General features: G+C 42.4%; 1 protein-coding gene across 1 annotated transcript in view; it reads left to right on the forward strand.

Annotated features, from left to right (window-relative positions):
- The window catches only part of usp43a (ubiquitin specific peptidase 43a), a 356,354-nt gene that overhangs the window by 134,752 nt on the left and 199,442 nt on the right, over positions 1-22,160 (forward strand). The window contains exon 4 of the mRNA XM_068004243.1: positions 10,886-10,978. Coding sequence (XP_067860344.1) covers positions 10,886-10,978 — 93 coding nt within the window. The remainder of the gene's footprint in view (positions 1-10,885; positions 10,979-22,160) is intronic.

A 22,160-nucleotide genomic window follows, 5' to 3' on the forward strand; every position in this document is an offset into this window, starting at 1 on the left:
TTCGTGTGTCCAAGAATGAAACCGATTCTGAGGAGTAGTCCATGGTGAGTTTGATGGTGGGATGGAACTTGTTGATGTTATCGTGTAGTCTCTTCAGTGATTCTTCGCCGTGGGTCCATAGGAAGAAAATGTCGTCGATGTATATGGTGTATAGTGTTGGTTGGAGGTCCTGTGCAGTGAAGAAGTCCTGCTCGAACTTGTGCATGAAAATGTTGGCGTATTGGGGTGTGAATTTGGTCCCCATGGCTGTTCCGTGTGTTTGGGTAAAGGACTGGTTGTCGAAGGTGAAGACATTATGATCCAGGATGAAGCAGATGAGTTGTAGGATGGCGTCTGGAGATTGGCTGTTGTTGGTGTTGAGTACTGAGGCTGTCGCAGCGATGCCGTCATCGTGGGGGATACTGGTGTAGAGTGCCGAGACGTCGAGGGCATCCTGAAACCCATCGTACAGGGAACCCCCAGCTTCTGTCGCGACACTACAGACTTCCTACAAAAACTCAGCACCCACGGACCAGTTGAACCAGGAACACTTCTCACCACGATGGATGTCGGAGCGGAGAAACTACGCCATGTTCTTCGCAGCCTTCAACATGTCATCGATGACGACGAGCACCTCGCTAAGGCCATCCCCACGCCTCCACTACTCACCTTCAAACAGCCACCTAACCTCAAACAGACCATAGTTCTCAGCAAATTACCCAGCTTTCAGGAGAACAGTGTCCACGACACCACACAACCCTGCCACGGCAACCTCTGCAAGACATGCCAGATTATCAACACGGATACCACCATCACACGAGAGGACACCACCCACCAGGTACATGGTTCATACTCCTGTGACTCGGCCAATGTTGTCTACCTCATACGTTGCAGGAAAGGATGCCCCGGAGCATGGTACATCGGCGAGACCACGCAGACACTGCGACAACGGATGAACGGACACCGCACAACAATCGCCAGACAGGAGGGTTCCGCTACATGTAACCCCACCAGCAAAAAAAAGTTATCTGTTTTTAATACAACTGTTCATTTTCTCTCTCTCTCTCTGTCTTTGTGATTTGACCCCTTGTGTATTCAGTATTCTTGGATGTAATGTTTCCCTGACTAACTTGTCTGAACACCATTCACTCCTTTGATTGCTGTGATCATCTCTCTGCCGAGGTGTGATAAAGGGCAGTTAGAAAGATTATCTGTAATCACCAGGCATTGTTCTCTGACTATATATGCTGTGCCTTTATGCAACTCCTCCTCACTTCACATGACGAAGGAGTAAAGCTCCGAAAGCTTGTGATTTCAAATAAAGCTGTTGGACTATAACCTGATGTTGTGCGACTCCTTACAAGAATTTTATACATTTCGTTGAGATCACCTCTCATTCTTCTAAACTCCAGAGAATATAGGCCCATTCTACTCAATCTCTTCTCATAGGACTTAGATTTGTTTTATGGTGTGGTTGAGGAAGGAATGTTGGCCAGGACACCAGCTGAACTCACTGTTCTTTCAAACAGCCATGGGATCTCTAACATCCACCTGAACAGGCAGACAGGATCTTGGTTTAACATCTTACCCAAAGCACATGACCTCCAACAATGCAGCACTCACTCAACAGTTGCAGATCAGTGGAGCGAACTATAACCAATACGTTCCAGAATAGAATTATCCTTCGTTTAGCATATAAAACACCTGCACAATGACTAATGGTTGCTGGAAAGATATGATTTCTCCTCGTATCCACCGCAGCAGAAGTTGCAATTAAATAAAACCCACAACACAAGGATTTATTTTTAGACATTTACTTTAGCCCGACTGTGTGGCAGATTTGCCATACCTTTTTGGCCTCAGTGGAAGTTGGATTAATCTTCCAGAGCGTCATATCTATGTTGTCAAACTGTCTATGCAGTTACGTACATTTGGCAAGGGGCAATGTTACTGACCACGCACACTAACGTTTGCAGGAAGGAACCAAATGTGTTTACTGTTGCATGTTAATTCTCTCCGATTTACTTCCCTACCCTTCTCCTCTGCTACAGATGTTGGCCTCTTGATAAGGTATGGTTCCACAGATGTCAATCACACCCCAGTACCTTGTTCAAGTCGTCATATTTGTGCATAAACCTTAATGATGAGTAGCAGGCTATTTCACCATTGGAACATTGTCGTTGAGCTTGATTCTATCCTCACTCAATGTCTGCACGTGTCCTTCCAACAGGGTGTTACTGGATAGTGATCAAAAAGTGGCAACCTTGACTAGTGTTGTCCTCTCTTAACCAGGGATGTCAATTGTCGTGCTTTACCGCTGCCCCAGGTAAAATATAATTAAGGTATAAGAAACTGTGGGTTTCAAAGAGAAACAGGCTATTTATCGATTTCTGGAAATATATTTAAGACAACTGTTTGAACAAATAAGATTGCTTGGTTTATTTTTAGCTGTTCATTAATAATATGTGTTGAGAACGGGTAAAGATGTACATCAGGTAACAATGTATGAAGGCTTTGATTTTGACCTGTCTTTTAAGATTCCACTTGTAGTCATTTCTTGGTCAGTGTTTATGTCATAAGGCATGCTAAAATAGCCTTGCTTTTTAGTATTCAAGATGTTCCTCAGTCTTGTGTGAAGAAGTTAAAAAGCTAATGAAAAGATTAAGTGGAGATAGTTTAGTAATGAGACTTGCTTGTTGGATAAAAGCTATCAATCAAAAAGAATGTCTTGAAATCTAAACTGTTGGCAAATTTTAATTCTCATTCCCAATTTAGCATTTTTGTCAAAATACCTATTTCTAGTACGGTAGGTGTAATTAGATTAAGGGCTGTCCTGAATATGAGGCTCTGTATGCAATTGCTGGATTTGCTGACGCACTATAAAACCCATAATAGCTTCAGTGAATTATGACACATAAATGTTGTTTCTCTCTGACAGATATAAGATTTTGTTTATAATAAGGTCATTGATCTTTTACTTATCAGTGCTCAAAAATTGGTTCAAATTAGACATAAACAGAAGGAAAACCTAATCTAGTTTGTTTATTTGTCTTTGGACCTTGACATACCTTTGTACTTGAATTATGATAACGATCATGTTGCATAAGATACAGTATTCAATATATTTAAATGGCACAAAAGTGTATGCCTTCTTTCAATGTCTTCAAATAAACCAACTGTAGTAATGCAGTATCACATCAAAGTGCAACCCATTTTCTAACCCACATGAGTGTATTATAACTCATCCGCTGTATCCTATGACAAAGAAAAATGAATGTAGCACTAAATCAGCTTTTTCTATCTGGAAATGGTATTGTTAGGTACATGGAAAGTCAGTTAAAGTACTCCTGAAAAGATAAGATACAGTCCAGACATGAATTACATAATTACAATTATCTGACGATGTTGGGTTCATCTTGAAAACCTGTTAAATGATTCATGTTATGTGGAACAGGCGTGCTTGATGTAACATATTTCAGGATTTTGAACTGCTAGACTGCAATATCTTTGGCAAAAAAGGTAACTGTTAGCACACAAGGTATATTAAATTGTAAAAATGTTTAATAATAGAATTGTCTACTGAATGCCTGTTGGTGTAAAATGAGAAGAACAAGTATGTGTGCATATACGCATACACAATTGTCTCACTTGTTACATATGCAAATTTATGTGTCATTTTTAATTATATATATTTTAAAAAATTAGTCATTTCCTGCTGATTTCAGAGAAACTTTGCAAGTAATAGAAAATGCCCTCATATTGACCTCATGATGTGTCTGATAGCAAGTGACTTCCACTTGACCTCAGGATATCCTAATTTACAGCAATAAGACCTTTTGTTCTTAATAGACAGGCTAGGTTACATGCAGCTTTCCTTCAGCAGCTGAATAATGGCAACAGCGAGATTGGCAGCTTCGGCTGTAAATGTAGTCGTGTACCACGCTGATCTTGCCGTTGATGAGCTCCTCCGTATTTTCCTGCATTTGGAAACTGTTCTGTAAGAAACCGTAAGAAATCCATGCCTAGATTGACTTTTTATAATGTACTTTGCTCGATAAATGTAAAATTGAATTTAAAATTGTAAGTCTGGTGAACGAAGTGTATTTTTTGAGACCAAACAAGTTTTCCTGGTTGGGCAAATTTGGTCAGGTGCCTAACTTGGGTTTCAAATGTTAACAACTAGCAGTCTTACTGCTTTCAAATGCAAGCCAGTCCACAAACCCCTGAAATATTTTATAAATATTATAAATTACTGCAGTTCTCCTTGGACATAGCACTGTCAAATTGTGCTTTTTCAGGTGTAACAATATTTTTAACTTGGTTACCAAATCTAATGTACTTTCCACTGTCTCTCAGTTTTGAAATAGTCACCAAGGTTTTTTTGCAGTTGTGTAGTTGAAGGGATTAAACAGCATTTGGCACCTTGTTAAATCTGTTTTAGTGGAAGAACTACAAATGAATGGGACATAAAGAAAGACGCAGGCTGAGCTGTTCTAAACAATGAGCCAGAAATCGCGCAGAGCTTACCACAGCTTCTGCAAATTAAATTAACGAATATACGTACTCCGAGCACTGTGGCGTCGAATTGCATGATTTTGAACTTTAAAAAAATTGTGCACTATCAACCCAGCCTCTGAGCAGTGTGTGTTGATGTGCATGGAACAGTCTGTGAGAGTAGAAGACACGCCCACAAAATCTGTCATGAAGAGAAGTCATGCCCACAAGCAGGCAAGCAGACTTCATTCATTTAAAGTTCATATTTTGTATGTCATTGTAAATAAAAATGTTGAATTTTTTTAATAAAAAGCCAAAGAAATAATTGAATTAAAGAGACAGAAGGGAAAAGTTTAAAATTAAAATGAGCAAAAACTATTAAAATAAGGAGTAATATGAGACTCCACATTTTTAAAAGTTAATTTTTAGTTGTTTGGCAGTCATTAAGACTAACCGCGCTTTTAAAACTTAGTTTAGACCTGGTATTTTTAAGTGAACCTGTTTGCCGTAATTAGTTACTTTCCAGCTGGGCAGATAAGCAAATTGGTGCTTTTTCAGTGATTTCAATGATTGCAGCGTGCGATGGCCCTTTAATTTGAAACTGTCAAATCAGTGGCGAACCAACAGCAGCAAGTTCACGATGACTATTTCCGCATTTTAACGGGCATGTGCAAACATGTGAACTTGGCCCAATAATTCAGCACCTCAAGAATCCTTGGACACTGCCTGGTGGCTAAAGTGGTGCTAATAAAAGAGGTTTGGTATTAAAAATGTTACACCTTCAGGGGAAATAAAATCGGTTGATAATCTCGCTGCCATGTGCCCAAATTTCAGTATCAGTTAATGAAATTCAATGAATGAATGAACACTACAATTGATTAATGATTAAACTGCATTAGGATTCAACAGAACATTTCAATGCCTTGGTAAATCTGCTATTCTCTGGGAAGCCTGTCATTCAGTGTGCTAGTGATCAATCCGAATGAAAGAATTGATGCACTTTAGCCATATTGGCAGTTCACATATTGTTTGCTAGTCTGTGAAGTGTTTGTTACTCAGTCAGCTTTTGATCCGCAACATTAAATTTCAATAAACTAACATGTTGGGTCATTCATTCAACAATTATTGTCCTATTCTGCATCACATCTGCCTCAGAAAGAAAGCAAGACTCCACTAAGGAGAAGTGGGTGGCTGTTGAGTGTATTAGAAAGAGAGAGAGGTGATTCACAGTTTACACTGACCTCAGGGTATCTGAAGGGAAGATTTGCATTTTTACAGCACCTTTCATGACCTCAGGATGCTGCAAAGCACTTTACAGCCGACCAAGTACATTTGAAGTGTAGTAGTTGTTGTAATGTTGGAAACATGGCAACCGATTAGTGCACAGCAAACTCCCACAAAAAGCAACGTGATTATGAGCAGATAATTTTTTAAGTAATGTTGGTTGAGGGATAAGCATTGGCTGAACTCTCGAAATTGGGCAGAAAGATTTACCAGAAAACGTCTGGACTGTGTTGTAAATGTATCAAGCAGGGGACAGCATGCAGAAGTGCATAAGGTGCTGTGTGTCTGGATTGTGTAACAGGGAGCTGTCAATGTTCTGATGAGCAGGGCATTAAGTAAAACCACAGACTGAACTGATCCATACAATGATTCTAAGTCCCAGGACAGAGCAGAAGAAGCTTTTTTTACACAGAGGCCTGTAAGGTGGTGGATTGCAGTACTGGAGTTAGTGATTGAAGCTGATACCATGTCAATGTTTTAAGGATAGGTTAGATAGGTGGTTGAAGGAAAAATGAATAAAGGGATATGAGAATATGACAGGCACATGAAATTGGGGCTGCTGCTCGTATGGAGGATAAACATCACTGCGGACTGGTTAGGCCAAACAGCCTGTTTCCGTGCTGTAAATTTGATGTAGGAATTCCTGGATTCGTTGTGGTGCCTGCCTGCGCTGCTGGTATTGAGATTTGGCATTGAAGGTGATTACTCTTTCAAGGGAGATGAAATCATTTATTGATGGTCTTGCCTCAGCAGCATGCGTGCAGAGGAGAAATACAGTGGGGATCAGGTTTACAACATAGTTGAAACTGCCCTTGCATGCAGTTTAATAGTGACCTACGGTTGTAACAGGAGAGCGCCAACAGGAAACCACAAAGCTTGGGGATTTAAACAGAACAAGAAGTGAACTTTCCTTAAGGGCCTTTTACATTGGTGTACTTTCAAATCGTATCCCAGGAACCTGGCGCAGCTGGCTCCAGCATTTATGCTGTTAAATCCAGTTTCGTAGTATCATAGTAGATTCAGCACAAGAGGAGGCCGTTTAGTGCATCGTGCCTGTGCCTGCTCTTTGAAAGAGCTATCCAATTAGTCCCATTCCCCTGCTCGTTCTCCATAACCCTTTAATATTTTTCCCTTCCAAGTATTTATCCAATTCCCTTTTGAAGTTCCTGTTGAATCTGCTTCCACCACCCTTTCAGGCAGTGCATCCGAGATCATTACAACTCACTGTGTAAAAAAATGTTTCCCCGTGTCGCCTTTGGCTCTTTTGCCGATCACCTTAAATGTGTGTCCTCTGGTTACCGACCCTTCTGCCACTGGAAACGGTTTCTCCTTCTTTACTGTGTCAAAACTGTTTATGATTTTGAACACCTCTAACAAATCTCCCCATAACCACCTCTGTTCTAAGGAGAACAAATCCGGCTTCTCCAGTCTCTCCACATAACTGAAGTCCCTCACCCCTGGTCCCATTCTAGTCAGTCTCTTCTGCACCCTCTCTAAGGCCTTGACGTCCTATGATTTCAATTGTCACATTTTGTCAGCAGTTTACTGAAACTAGATTTAACAGCAGAAATACGAGGAGCTGGCTCTCACAAACTGGGGTCCTGGAATACTTAAAAGAAGACCAACATAAAGGTGGATTTAGGGTGCTGTTGAGTGCAGGAGGTTTGACATCCCCTCATTGCCATCCTTTCATTGTTGTGTGAACCTGCACAATTTACCTTATTTGACTGCCTCATGATGATGATTAGTGTGAAAGGACAACCCTGAACCAACAGTCCAAGTTATGCCCATAGTGATATTCAGCAGAGCCATTCTGACTGGATATATATAAAGTTAGCCCAGTGCTCTGAATCTGCACCTCACACTTGCTTGAAAATTACATTGAGCACCATTTTTCATCTGTAACCGTTCTAGTAGATAGAAACAGGATAGAAAATGTGTGGACAGAGATTGAGGTGATCTGATCAGTGAACCAGGGCAACATCAGTTATGATGACGGGAACATTTACAGCTATGCGCTCAGGACATTCAACTTTATGAACACTGTAATTTTACAAAGGGATATGTTACTTGGCAGACTCTTCAATTTGACACCAACAATTTATGTTTCAGATTTACCTTAATTATTCCATTTTGAGTATGAACTAATAATTATTTTTCTACTGGACAGCTTTGTTGTTTTGAAATGCCAATTGAATTTGCACTGAGTAACACTAAAATAGGTTTTAAATTGAATGTTTTTAATTGATTGTTTTTTATAGTGGTGATTACAAAAACAGAAATTAAAGCTTACTGCAGTGAAAATTGCTTTTCATAATACTGTTTTCTATCATTATTTGCCTCCTAATGAATTTCTGATGTTCAAAACCTTTTCCCTATGCATGTCTTTGTAATCTACCGTAATAGAACCAGTTTGTAGCCTTGCAATTTTCTAGTTTAATGAGTAATTTGAATTTAACATAAAAACACATTATACAGTTTTCAAACCCAAACTAATATTATGCTTATATTTTCAATTGCAAACCAGATTGCTTCACAAGCAACCCAAACTATCCAATTCTGTAATTGATGTTAAAAACGCTACTTAGTTGCCAGGAAGTGAGCTAATGTGTATTCCTTCAGATCTCTGTTGGCCAATTATATGTTCACGCATTGTGGTGGACGTTTTTTACTCAATTGCAGTGCCATGACTTGCAGTTGACTTGCAGGTCTTGTGCAATTGATGGCATGGGAAAATGTAAATTTGCCACAATGTTGGCAGCATGGCCTCCTGATTTAATGCTGGTACTTTGACTTGTAAATGCACTGACCTGGGTCAGCACACATCACTATGCTTATGCGGTGACACAGAACAATCACCAATTGTTTATGTTCTATTTTTATTTACCTTTCCTCCTCCATTCTTTTCTTATTGGCCAGCATCAGATTCTCACATTACATGTGTGCAGTGCATGGCCAGCACAAGGGAGTTGTGCACATGCAGAACTGTAGATTTTCATTTTTGGAATGCAGTTCTGACTAAAGAATCCAGTTGTAGTAAATCTGCTAGCTGCTTATTTTTTCCAACATTGATATACATTTCACCTTGATTCTATCGTTGAAGCTCTTGTTTTACTGTGTATTATGATTGAAGCTCTGTTAGCCTGTGTTTTATTATTGCCTATCAGTACAGTAGATTTCATTTCATTTTCTATTTTGGAGAAATGTTTTAGTGCTGGTATTATAATGACTTCCTGCTTAATGCAGTGTCTTTTCAGAACACTACAAAGAAATAGTGTTATGCCAGTAAAGATTATGTGAACCGCTTTGTGTGAATCATGACTCAACCAGATTTTTCCTGAATTACTCAATCCAGAATTACCTATAAAGTGGCATGTGTCACTAGTTGTGCCGAGCCTTAATGTGTAATTATAATGTCACTGCACCCACTGCGGCTGTAAGAAAACCATACGGTGGACTGGTTTCTACAGCACCAGATCCAGACCTTCCAACCTGAGGAAAACTCTCAAAGCTCAGCCAGTTGCTGAAGGCATGACATGGAACCAAGATTCCTGGGGATTCAGGGGCTCCTTTAAATCCTCAGAAGCTCGCAAACAAAATAAACCAGAAAATGGAATGATAAGCTAAGCGTAGGTGCATTAAAAATGTGAGCATTGTTTAGAAATTAGGGTGAGTACATAGGTTTGTGGATCCACTGTTTGCACCTCTTGAGCCTACAGCTTGCCCAATGGATAGGGCAGGTCTGTAAAGACTGGCGACCAACAAACTGCTTCAAGGGTTTGTACGAAGCACTTCAGAAAATCACCAACAATACCTCGCATTTATAAAGAGCCTTTAATGTATCCCAAGGCACTTCATAGGGGTGAATCAAAATGGATGCCGAGCCAAAGAAACAGATATTAGGAAGTCTGTTGGAGAGGTACTTTCTTATTTTACAGACACCTTCTACGTATATTAGTCAAAGAAGTCCGATATCTTCTACCAGAACTTGAACTAGAACGAAACTAAGGACTAATAACTGAGAAAGGTAGTGTCAAAAACTCAATTTACGTATCTTTAATTTCCATGGAAACTTACTCAATCTGAGAGACAAATGTGTTAGAAGAGTTCAACCCATTTGGTGTTAATCATCTCACACAATCATGTTTGTAGTCCTGATGAATTAGAACCATACAGCAGAGAAGGTGGCCATTCAGCCCATCCTGTCTGTGCTGGGTCTTTGAAAGAGCTATCCAATTAGTCTTACTCCTCTGCTCATTCCCCATATCCCTGCAAATTTCTTCTTTTCAGGTATATATCTTCACTTCCAAATCAATGAAGCACAAGTCCCAGGTCCCTCATTTACCCCCTAGCTTCTCAGGCTTTTGCTCACAAAGAGTTTCACCAGGTTTACTTAGCATTAACCATTTCCGTTCCCAGAATTCAGTCTGACTACTGACTCCATTTTCAGGACACAATTAAGTAAGTTCTTAGGGCATTATCCTACAAGGGGGTGGGGGAGAGGGGTTTAAGGAGACTTGATCATGGAGAAAAGAAGCTGGGGATTATCTATGCACTTCAAGAAGATCCTGGAATTGTAGATGGCAGAGAAGAGTGAGGCCAGATAGTGCTTGATGTGGTTCAGCAAGATCTGGTGATGGATGGCTGAACCGATTGTGTGCCAGATGCGTTTAAGTCTGCGTCTCTTGGACTTGGAGTGAAAATGAGGGCCATACTGGGGGACAGGCAACAAAGGCAGAGGCGAGGGAGCAGTTGATCAAATCAGACAGCTGCAAGAATATCATGGCGAGGAAGGCCAATGGCTAGGCAGTTGGGAGTTTGAAAGTGCAGTTGCAAGTGACTCCAAAGAAACATGGTTGCCTCCATCTCTGACAACAACCTAGGTTTTGTTCAAAGTGTGGTTAGAAGTGGTACGACCACCTTATTTACATTTGAGCTGCAGAGCACCAAGGTAAATGCACCATTAGTGCTGTATTTGTTAATTCATATAATTGACAGGTATGCATTAATCAGAATGGTACAATTATCATTCTGCAAGTGTGATTTTCAAGAGGTGTAACCTTCCAGGTTATTTACAACTTGAACATTTGCTTGTCGTTAATTGTTTGTTTTTGTTTCCCTCCATTAGGTCATCTTTAACTTGCCCTCACTGCCTTAAACAAAGCAACACATTTGATCCCTTCTTGTGTATCTCCTTGCCCATCCCCCTTCGCCAGACCAGGTAAGTTTATCTGCAAACAAGAAATGCACTTTCGGTTTGTTCATTTTTATAAACATTTGTGTATGAAGTGGGAGAGATAAGCAATACCTACATAATTCTGCATATTTTAAATTCAGTAAATGGCCCATTGTATTTTTCATATTGACCTATCCTCTAATTGCAGTCTGTATAAACATGCCATGTTGACTGTTGTTGGCAAGATGTTACCATACTTGTTTGATGTGGTATAAAATGTTGCAATCGCTGTTACTTGAAGCAGTTTTATAATATAACAGGACCATTGATGCTGTGCAAACTACCTCATTTACATTGCAGGGTGAATTTCATAGTTTGGAGCAACTGACAAACATTGTAGATTAGTAATTTTGTACAAGTGCAGTTATTTGAAGGTTGAGCTTTACAATTTTGCTTCTGGCCACTAAATCTTCCCTGTTGGCTAGGAAGGAAAGAACTTGCATTTATATATCACCTTTTACATCCCTTCAATGTCCCCTGGTGCCTCACAGTCAATGAATTACTTTTGAAATGTAATTACTGTTCTTGTGTAGGCAAAGACACCAACTAATTTGTACACAGCAAGATTCGACAACAGTAATGAGATGAATGGCTTGTTTCTCTGTTTTGATGGTATTGGTTGAGGCATGGCCAGTGCACTGGGAGAACACCCTACTCTTCAACAAAAGTGCAATGGGCGCTTTCACATGAACGGGCAGATAAGGTCTCCCTTTAATCTCTCATCAGTAAGACAGCACCCCCAGCAATGCAGGATTCCTTCAGCACCGTCAGCCTTCAGATTATGCCTGCAATGACTTTCAATGAGTTTGAACTGAAAACCTTCTGACCCATCGGCAAGAGTGCTACCAATGAGCCAAGCTGGTATAGGATTGCATAGGGCAGTGATCAGGAAACCGCGCTGCTAACCTCCAATGGTGGGCTTAGCTGGCACGTGCCTAGAAAATAATGGTAACTGCTCCGACAAATGGCAGCATTTATGTTTTCTGCTGGTGGACTTTATGCCTCTGGATGTACCACTATAAAGCAGATCTTAAGGTTGGTTTCAGTGCCTTCAAAAGTAGTAGTGCTGCTTCATTCATATTACAGTACCCACTTGCTGAAATTGATCCTTGAATAAAATATAGGTTCAATCAATTCAGTGCCTTTTTTTGTTAGGCCCGTAGTCCAGGTTGAAGAAACACAAAACTGCCAGGCAATATAGAACTAATCAGGGAAAGGAAGATAGTCTATTTCTCAGCATGGAACTAATTTTCATCAAACGCACCAGCTGAGGAAGATTCTGCACAACTTCGTAAGACTATCACAAAACTTTCTTCACACCCAAGCAGTCCTCTTCTAGCTAATAACCTAAAGCTTAAACATCAGCAGCATTGCTGCACCAAGTATTGCTGAACTCCCTTGGGTTAAGGGCACAGGTATCATGATATTCCTCAAAGGAATTTTGATGGTACATTTGTTCAGACCTGTGTCTATTAAGACAAGATTCTCTGATGTAAAGGTTCTTAGCCTACTTAGATTATACAACTGGTTCCTTCGGAAGTGGTGTGAGGTTAATTTAGCAACAACAGACAACAGTGCACGTGCACCCACAGAGCTGTTTACCTTTGGCACCCAGGCACCTGAGGTCCTTCAGAAAATCCCTTCTCGAGGACGGTTTTGATGCCTCAATTGGCATGATGGCATATTGTTTATTTTACAGGGTTGCCTCTGAAGATACCGAGACCATCTTGAAGGGGTGTTTCTTACTGGCACCTCTGTAAAGTAAATAAGGTATCAAATGTTTGTGATTGAACTTGTTGGTTTACACTATAGAGCTCTGGTTGGCTTGGTGGTCTCAACTACTGTAATAGGAGTTTTATATTGCAGACTTCATGTGGCTTGTCATACCAGACTGGGGATTTAATTCCATTCTTCACAGATTTCTGTATTTTTATGTCCAGGTATTGTCATGTTATCTCAGTTTTCTTTCTCAGGATGACCACTTTCCTGCTGTAGTTTCATTGTAACAAGTAGGTGAGCTTGAAGCTCTGATGGAGTCTTTGAATGGAGCAATTCTTAAGCCCTGTTGTAAAATGATGCCTAAGATTATTTTTGGAATTTCATTATTTCTGGAGATTATACAGACTTACTTGTTCCTAGTACAAAACCCCTCTGTAGGCAAATATGTTTCAAGACCAGTCATACTATGCTGGTGGGACTCAGGATCTACATAATTATTTGCTTATTTTAGTGGTGAAACTTTAGGTATTCAATCTCGAAGCAATGCATTGCTGCATTAGTTGTGGAATATATTCTTTTCTGCTATAAACTAGCTATTCAGGAATCATCAGGTAAAGTAAAAGCTCCTTATTTAAAACCTTGACTTAACATCAAAGGTGTGGCCTCAAATTCCATCTGCAAAGGAGCATTTAAGTGTTTACTTCACATCGTTGTTTAGATCTGTATTTTAAGAATGGTGCATTGTCTTCATATCTGCCTTCAAAGCTGGACTTGGGGTTAAATCATAGAATTAGCCACCTCCATCTTCTAGTACTATTGTGTCTAATCCCAGTGTATGTGGAGTATAAATGAATAAGAAAGAAGGTTAGATTGCTCTTCATCAGCATGACCTCCTTTATTCTTTCTTTAAAATGTTCCTCATAGATAGTACCTTCCTTCCCCACTGTGCTTCTCTGATTTGGAGTGCATGCACCTTGCTAGTTCTAAAATAATTCCTTGGATGTGCTGCCTCAGTCTACTCTGCAACTACCTCTATCAAAAAGGATTGAAGTGGAATGGCGGTACCTGGTTATTATTCAGCTCTGAAATATATTGAAACATATTGTCGCTCCAGTGAGGCTACAGCAAGCAAAGCTGTTAGAGGGCCCCATGACTTTCACCAATTTTTAATGCATGGATTCTCTAGATGTGGAGCATAAGTTGCAAGGAATTAATATAAAGAACTAATCTGAAGGTAGATAATATTTTTTGCCTCAAATTTTGACTGTAGGGCATATTCTGTTTTCAGTTCAATTCAATTTTGTACAGAAAAATTGAGGTAATTCAAAAGCAGTTCAGTAGAGACTAGAAGAAGAAATAGCTCAACTTGGGTTGACTATAGAATTAGATGCAAGCTTGTTTGGGGTGGGGGAGGGGGGCGGGGGAAGGGGGGAGGAGGAATTGGCCTTTCCAGATTGCCAGTGTAAAAGGGCAAAATTAATTTGTGTCTGTGGCTGGCAATAATTAGTTCTAAATGTGAAGTAATTAGCTGTGATAATGAAATGGATGCAATCACTCGAAACATAGGTCAAGATTTGTCACTTTTTCCTCTGAAACATATTCTATAAACAGTTATTATTGTGATAGTCTCAGCAGTCTTGAGATGCAAGTTTTCAGTTAAATAGAATTAGGGAAAAGAATTCATAAAATGTTAAATCTTGCTCCAAGTATATGCAGATGCACAAATGAAAAGGAATGCATTATAGTTTATACAAATGAGGTCTTGAGCATTCTGAGATATGAATTTGCATTCTGAGTAGACATTTCAAATAATTCAAACATTGAATGTGCATGGCCCAGGCCTCCTCTCTGTTTTGTAAAATCAATTGTAGTTGGCCCTTTTGAAATAAATGAAATTGTGAGAGTGAGGGAGATGTTGAATTTCTTCAACTGTACTATGTTGACAAGCTATTTAAAGCAGTCAAAATTTTATTTTGATATTTTGACTGCATACAAAGAGGGAAAGCAAGTATTCCATCAGGCTTTTCTCTTTAACAATCATGCATAAAAATTCAAATTTGGAGTTTATCCCTCCCTTTGCCGTATCACAGGTTGCAGAGCCTTCAGCCACTGTGGCCTTGCACTGCACAACTCTCTTCCTAAGTTTTCTTGCCTTTATAGCTCTCGCCCCACTTTGGAAAAATGTCCTCAAAGCATACCTTAGTGATTGTGCCTTTGGCCGCTTTCCCAACTTCTTTTATACTTCTTGCTCATTGTCACTGCCTTTCCCTCCCTCTACCCTCCATAAAGAGCCATGGGTCATTTATTACGTCAAACACATTAGAGGTATGTAACGTGTTGTAAGCAAAAACAAAGGTTTCTTCACTTAATAGAACCGCATGATATCAACTTTACACAAAATATATTCAATTCCTTTCTATAACTCTACATATGTGTGATACATATTAATTTTGAGTAGTTTAAAATATAAAAAATATACTGAAAATGTTGAATATACTTTACTGTACATTTTGAAGAACTTTAGAATTCAAACATTTAGTTGATCTATTTTTCAGTTGTAAGGAACATCTTACTGAACAGAATGATTATACTTGGCTGTAGTTTGAAATTGTACTTGGCAAGTTTTCAAAATAGTTGTTATTCCTTCATTTTGTATGATGCGATTAAAATGAGTCTTCCTTTGATTCAACTATCTCTTAACTGCCTAACCTATCTGCTTGAACATGACTTAAGATGTAATCAATTGGAGGGGAGGGAGATTTGGTTATAGTGCTTGGGAAGGATAAGTTACAATGTGTGTCAAAAAATCTGTTCAAAGGACAGATGTCACAAATGATTTTCTGTACTGGTATTGGATTGATGATGACCCATAGTATGTTGAGGTCAGCCATTCAAAAATGCACCTAAAAGGGAGCAATTGACCTTTTTAATGGATTTATAGAACACAGACAGCGAACAGACCCAAATCTGATGATACAAATGAAGTCAGCATGTTAGATTCTTCCAACCCCACAATTTTTAACGTGCCAGTTTTGTAATAGTATCTAGTGCAATATTCTCCTCTCGTGAAAAAGTAGATACAAGTAAAGCACAGTGTAATGCTGGTAGAAAGTGCGAACAGGTGATAAGTTGAAACAGTGACTGCAAATAGATTTATTAGTAGACTTTAATTGATGAGAAAATGCAGACCACCCATCTTTGCTTCCTGGTTCCTATGCTAGCTAACATTGGATATGGTTCCCTCTCATCAGGTACTGGCCCCCTCCCTTTTAAAACCATCATCACCACCACCTCCTCAAAAGGTTCGTGCTCATCGCCTCTGTCCTTGCAAACTACCACCCATCTCCAACCTTTTCTCTCCAAAGTCCTTGAACATGTTGTCGCCTCCCAAATTGGTGCCCACCTTTCCCGCATCTCCGCGTTTGAATCTCCCCAATTAGATTTCCGCCCCTGCCTCAACACTGAAACGGCTTCAAGTTAGAAATGTCATCCAATGTGACCGTGACCATGGCGCACGATCTCTCCTCATCCTACTCTACCCCTCTGCTCCTTGGAGATGGTCGACTACACTTCCTCCAATATCTCTCCTCCATTGTCCAGCTTAATGGGACTGTCCTTGGTTCAACTCTTACCTATACAATCAAAGTCAGAGCATCTCCAGCAATATTTCATTTACCTGCTCGCCCACCTCTGCCCCTTCCTCAACCCATCTGCTGCTGAACCCCTTATCCATGTTTTTGTCACCTCAGTTTTGTCACCTCTCACCACTTGATTATTCCAATGCTGTCCTAGCTGGCCTCCCACCCTCCATCCTTCATAAACCTCAGCTCATCCGAAGCTCTTCAGCCCGTATCCAAATCCCATTTACTCATCGCCCCTGTGCTCACTGATCTACATTGACTCCTGGGGCCCGATTTTAGCACCCGCTACCGGGTGTGTTCTCGGCGGGGGGCCCCCCGAAAATCCCAAAATCCAGGTGCGGGACCGGATCGCGCCTCGATCCCGCCCACTTCCGGGTTCCCCGATGACGCGCCGGCGTGCGCGCGCAGCCCCCGCTGGTGGGAATCCCGCAGGCAATTAAAGCCAACGGGATGCCACTTGAGAGTATTTACTTTGCTTGTTCAGGTCATTAACTGACCTGATTAAGGGACTGTGTGTGATTTTGGATAAACATGGGACTGTTTCCCGTACTGGGGGAAACACTCCCAGTTGAAATGGACGTGTTGCAGCTGTCAGCCTGTGGCAGCTGCAAAGGTCAATCTGACAGGTTGGGTGGAAGACCCTCACCCATTGCAGGAGGCCGCTCTGTCACTTTGGACAAAGTTTGGCCTCCACCACCCTCCTCCTGACGGTCGAAGTCACCAACATGCACACTTACCCCGGGGTCCGGAGACATGTACCTACTTTGCGGACCCCCTCAGATGTACATCTTGCGGATGGGGGCTGCCGTAGCTGCAGTCATGACCTCCTCGGAGGGCGAACAGCATCACCAGCCTCACCAGCCTCGCCATCCACGCCGTCCACCTCTGACACGTGGAGCTCCACAACAGAGTGCTGTGACACATCCACCTGTACAGCAGGAGGGAGGGCTACCACAGAGAGAGATGCGTCGCAGAGGGCACTACCCTTGCCACACGTTCCACAGACCGAGGCTCAGCCTCCTGGACCTCTCTGAGCAGCAGTGCACACGGAGGCTCAGAGTCAGTCGACATGTAGCTGTGGACATCTGCAGCCTCTTTCATGCCGAGCTGCTCCTGGCTGGCCCGTGCACCATCTTCCTACCTGTCGCTGTCAAAGTCACCACTGCCCTCCCGAACTTCTGCTCCACAGCCTTCCAGGTTGCAACCGGGGACATCGCCGATGTCTCTCAGTCGTCTGCGCAGAAGAGCCCTGCAAATACACCTACACCCACTCTGCAGTGACACACTGGGTGGCATCAGTGGTGGGTCCTCATAGGGATACCCAGGAGCGGGCATTATTGCACAAACCGGACAGGATTCGCGAAGACATGGCAGTAATGGTGCCAATATAATGTGTGATGTGAGTTGTTCTGAAATTCAATATAAGTAACAACCATCACAAACCCTCCGACACCCTTGTGCATCCTCTTCATGCTCACGACACGTTTGCCTTACGCTGCCTACTGCACATATGTGATGCATGCCCTGTGGCTGCAGCACTGGTGGTGGCAGGTTGAGTGAGGCTGGCCGTGAGGGAGATGCACGAGAGGGTGAGTATGGGATAGAGCCATGAGATTGTATGAGGATTGGGTTGCGTGGTAGTGGCGGGGAGAGTACTCGCGAGGTGAGTAGGTGCAGGTAAGATGAGGATGACGTTTGAGTGGGTATGAGGGGTGATGTGACAGAGTAGTGTTGGCAGTGCAGAAGGAGATGTGGGGTGGGGGCAGTGTTGTGGCAGACGAAGTGTAGGGGAAAGACTACGTGTTCTCACTGTGGCTGACCTACTGAGGTCATTGGAGCACCTCCTGCACTGTATGCAGGTGGGCGATATGTTGGTGGCGCTGGTGACCTCCTCTGCCACCTTGAGCCAGGCCTTCTTGGTGGCAGAGGCAGGCCGCTTCCTCCCACCCGCCGGGTGGAAGATCTCTGTCCTCCCCCTCCTCCTCACCCCATCAAATGATACCTGGGGTGAGGCATCATTAAACTGGGAGCAGCCTTCCCCCTGGGCTGCTCCATGCTGTAATTTTTGCTCATTGTGGCAGCATCTGTCAGTGGAGGACTGCCCCTTTCAATAGAGCGCCTCCAGCTGACAGATCGTACTGCGCATGCGCAACCCGCCCGACGCGCAGACCAGCAGCGGGGAACCCAGAGGAGCAGGTAAGTGGATCCAATTAGTGGATTGCCTGCTACGATTGCGCGGGAAACCCACTAATTTCACCGCGCCCGCTGGCCCACCCGCCGAGAACGCGCACCCCTGGTAAAATCGGGCCCCTGGTCTCTAACACCTCAAATTTAACATTTTCACCCTCATGTTTAGATCCTTTCATGGCCTCATCCTTCTCTATCTCTGTAACCTTCTCCAGCCTTACAATTCTTTGACAGCTCTGTGTTCTTCCAATTCTCTGAGAGCTCTGCTTTCTGGCAACTCTGGTCTCTTATTTTTATTTTTTTTTTTTTTTATTCGTTCACGGGATGTGGGCGTTGCTGGCAAGGCCGGCATTTATTGCCCATCCCTAATTGCCCTTGAGAAGGTGGTGGTGAGCCGCCTTCTTGAACCGCTGCAGTCCGTGTGGTGACGGTTCTCCCACAGTGCTGTTAGGAAGGGAGTTCCAGGATTTTGACCCAGCGACAATGAAGGAACGGCGATATATTTCCAAGTCGGGATGGTGTGTGACTTGGAGGGGAACGTGCAGGTGGTGTTGTTCCCATGCGCCTGCTGCCCTTGTCCTTCTAGGTGGTAGAGGTCGCGGGTTTGGGAGGTGCTGTCGAAGAAGCCTTGGCGAGTTGCTGCAGTGCATCCTGTGGATGGTGCACACTGCAGCCACAGTGCGCCGGTGGTGAAGGGAGTGAATGTTTAGGGTGGTGGATGGGGTGCCAATCAAGCGGGCTGCTTTATCTTGGATGGTGTCGAGCTTCTTGAGTGTTGTTGGAGCTGCACTCATCCAGGCAAGTGGAGAGTATTCCATCACACTCCTGACTTGTGCCTTGTAGATGGTGGAAAGGCTTTGGGGAGTCAGGAGGTGAGTCACTCGCCACAGAATACCCAGCCTCTGACCTGCTCTTGTAGCCACAGTATTTATATGGCTGGTCCAGTTAAGTTTCTGGTCAATGGTGACCCCCAGGATGTTGATGGTGGGGGATTCGGCGATGGTAATGCCGTTGAATGTCAAGGGGAGGTGGTTAGAATCTCTCTTGTTGGAGATGGTCATTGCCTGGCACTTATCTGGCGCGAATGTTACTTGCCACTTATCAGCCCAAGCCTGGATGTTGTCCAGGTCTTGCTGCATGCGGGCTCGGACTGCTTCATTATCTGAGGGGTTGCGAATGGAACTGAACACTGTGCAGTCATCAGCGAACATCCCCATTTCTGACCTTATGATGGAGGGAAGGTCATTGATGAAGCAGCTGAAGATGGTTGGGCCTAGGACACTGTCCTGAGGAACTCCTGCAGCAATGCCCTGTGGCTGAGATGCTTGGCCTCCAACAACCACTACCATCTTCCTTTGTGCTAGGTATGACTCCAGCCACTGGAGAGTTTTCCCCCTGATTCCCATTGACTTCAATTTTACTAGGGCTCCTTGGTGCCACACTCGGTCAAATGCTGCCTTGATGTCAAGGGCAGTCACTCTCACCTCACCTCTGGAATTCAGCTCTTTTGTCCATGTTTGGACCAAGGCTGTAATGAGGTCTGGAGCCGAGTGGTCCTGGCGGAACCCAAACTGAGCATCGGTGAGCATATGGATTCCCCCACTCCCTTTGCCACTCCATTGGTGGCCATGCCTTCAGCCATCTAGGCTTGATGCTCTGGAATTCCCTCCTTGAACCTTTCTGCCTCTCCACCCATCTCCTCTTTTGACCCTCCTTAAAACCCATCTCTTCCATCAAGCTTTTAGTCACCTCTCCTAATATCTCCTTCTTTGGCTCGTGTCTAATATTGTCTGATTTCGCTTCTGAAAAGTGCTTTGGGATGTTTAAAGGCACTATATAAATGCAAGTTGTGGTTAACTGGCTGCATATGTTGGCTATTATGGCAGCTTCTGAAATTCTTAGCACCATTGTACATGTACAAGAACATATATTCTTTTATGTACAGTGATGCCAGAGCTTTAAAGGACGTCTGGCATGACCAGTGGATGTGGACAGTATAATCTGATTAATTTCTAGTCGGTATAAATAGCTATGTTTAGGTTTGTCATGACATGCGTAGATTAAGTTGCTCCACTGATGACTAAGTGTTTAAGGGCACTCCTGGTGTGGGACTGAGCCAGATAGACAAAAAGTCCAATGGTGGATTCCTGGTCTGTGTTGAGTTAGCTGATCGCTGTTAAAATTGGCCTCAGTGCCTCTGGACTCAGTAGGGGAAAAATCAGCCAGGCCCCTGCTCCGGGAATTGCTATACATTGGTCCTTGCTGGAAAATATATGCATCTCTAAATTTCAGAAAGAAGATACAGAACCGATTGTGGTTTACTCTTTCCTTTATGTAATAAATACCACTCACTGCAGATTGAATTGTGTGGTACAGTCTGTCTTCAGTTTGGAATAGAACAATTTTCAAACTGATTCATTAAACGTTAATTTGTTTCACTCCTGCTTTATTTCTGCATACATTTTTTATAAAGAATTCAACAGACGGCAATGCATTTCAATGCAGGGACACATCGGGGAGTTTGTTAGACTTTAATAAACTTCTCTAACGTTATTGTATTCGGGAATTGAGATGAGCTTCTCAAAGCATCATTGGCTGAGAACTCATTGTTAGCTGTGTGGTGGCCTACAATGTCCTGGTTCAAAGCTCTTTGAATGGTCATGTTACTTTAGAACCTTAAAAGCTGAAAGAAGTAAAACTGTAATTAGAGACAGCTTCATGATGCATGGTCATGAGCTGCAAATGTCTGAGGTGGACTACTTCGGTTCAGTGTATTCAGCTCAATCCAGACCATTGAAAGCTGCAGAATTCTTAATTTTCTGAGTTGCCTCCTATTTTTCCACTGTCTCCTATTTTACTGTCATTGAATTTTCAAAGGGCAGCCACACAACAATTTCACTGCAGCATTCTGAAGTGTAATTTTTATGTTTCAGAATAAAATGTTTTCTTAGTATTGTGGTGTTGTGTGGCCAGTACTTGTGTGATTAATTGCGTGAAGTGATTTTTCGAATAGAAATGTCTGCCAGTGAGATTGCTCCATTTAAAGGAAGAGCTTCTTCCTTGTGATTGTGGCACTTCTATGTAAAGAGTTATTGTTTCAGTCATCCAGTTACTTTTTTTTCCCCACGGTTTAAATGTTAAGCCGAGTTACTACAATACCAGATGAGTGGAAATGTATCACTGTGCAATAATTAAAACTGTTGATGAGTTGTGTGGATTTAGAACAGCTGACAAAAAAATTGAATGTTCTTGAATTCTCTCCCAAAACCTCTCTCCCTCTCTCTCCTCCTTTAAGACACTCCTTAAAACCTACCTCTTTGACCAAGCTTCCCTGTCCTAATATCTCCTTATGTGAATCGGTGTCAAATTTTGTCAGATATCGCTCCTGTGAAGCGCCTTGGGATGTTTTACTACATTAAAGGCGCTATATAAATGCAAGCTGTTGTTGTTGCTATGCCACAAGTGCAGCCAGGACATTTCAGGATCGGGCTGCAACCCTTTTGCCAAGTCCAAAGCAGAACATAGTTGACCAGGTGACTCGGGCAGATCACGCTATGGGCAGGGTACATGGTGAGATTGTAGCTTGAGTTGTAAGGCCTGTTTTCCCGGGATGTCTGTGC

Source organism: Heptranchias perlo, chromosome 23 (genome assembly GCF_035084215.1).
Source record: "Heptranchias perlo isolate sHepPer1 chromosome 23, sHepPer1.hap1, whole genome shotgun sequence".
NCBI lineage: Eukaryota > Metazoa > Chordata > Chondrichthyes > Hexanchiformes > Hexanchidae > Heptranchias > Heptranchias perlo.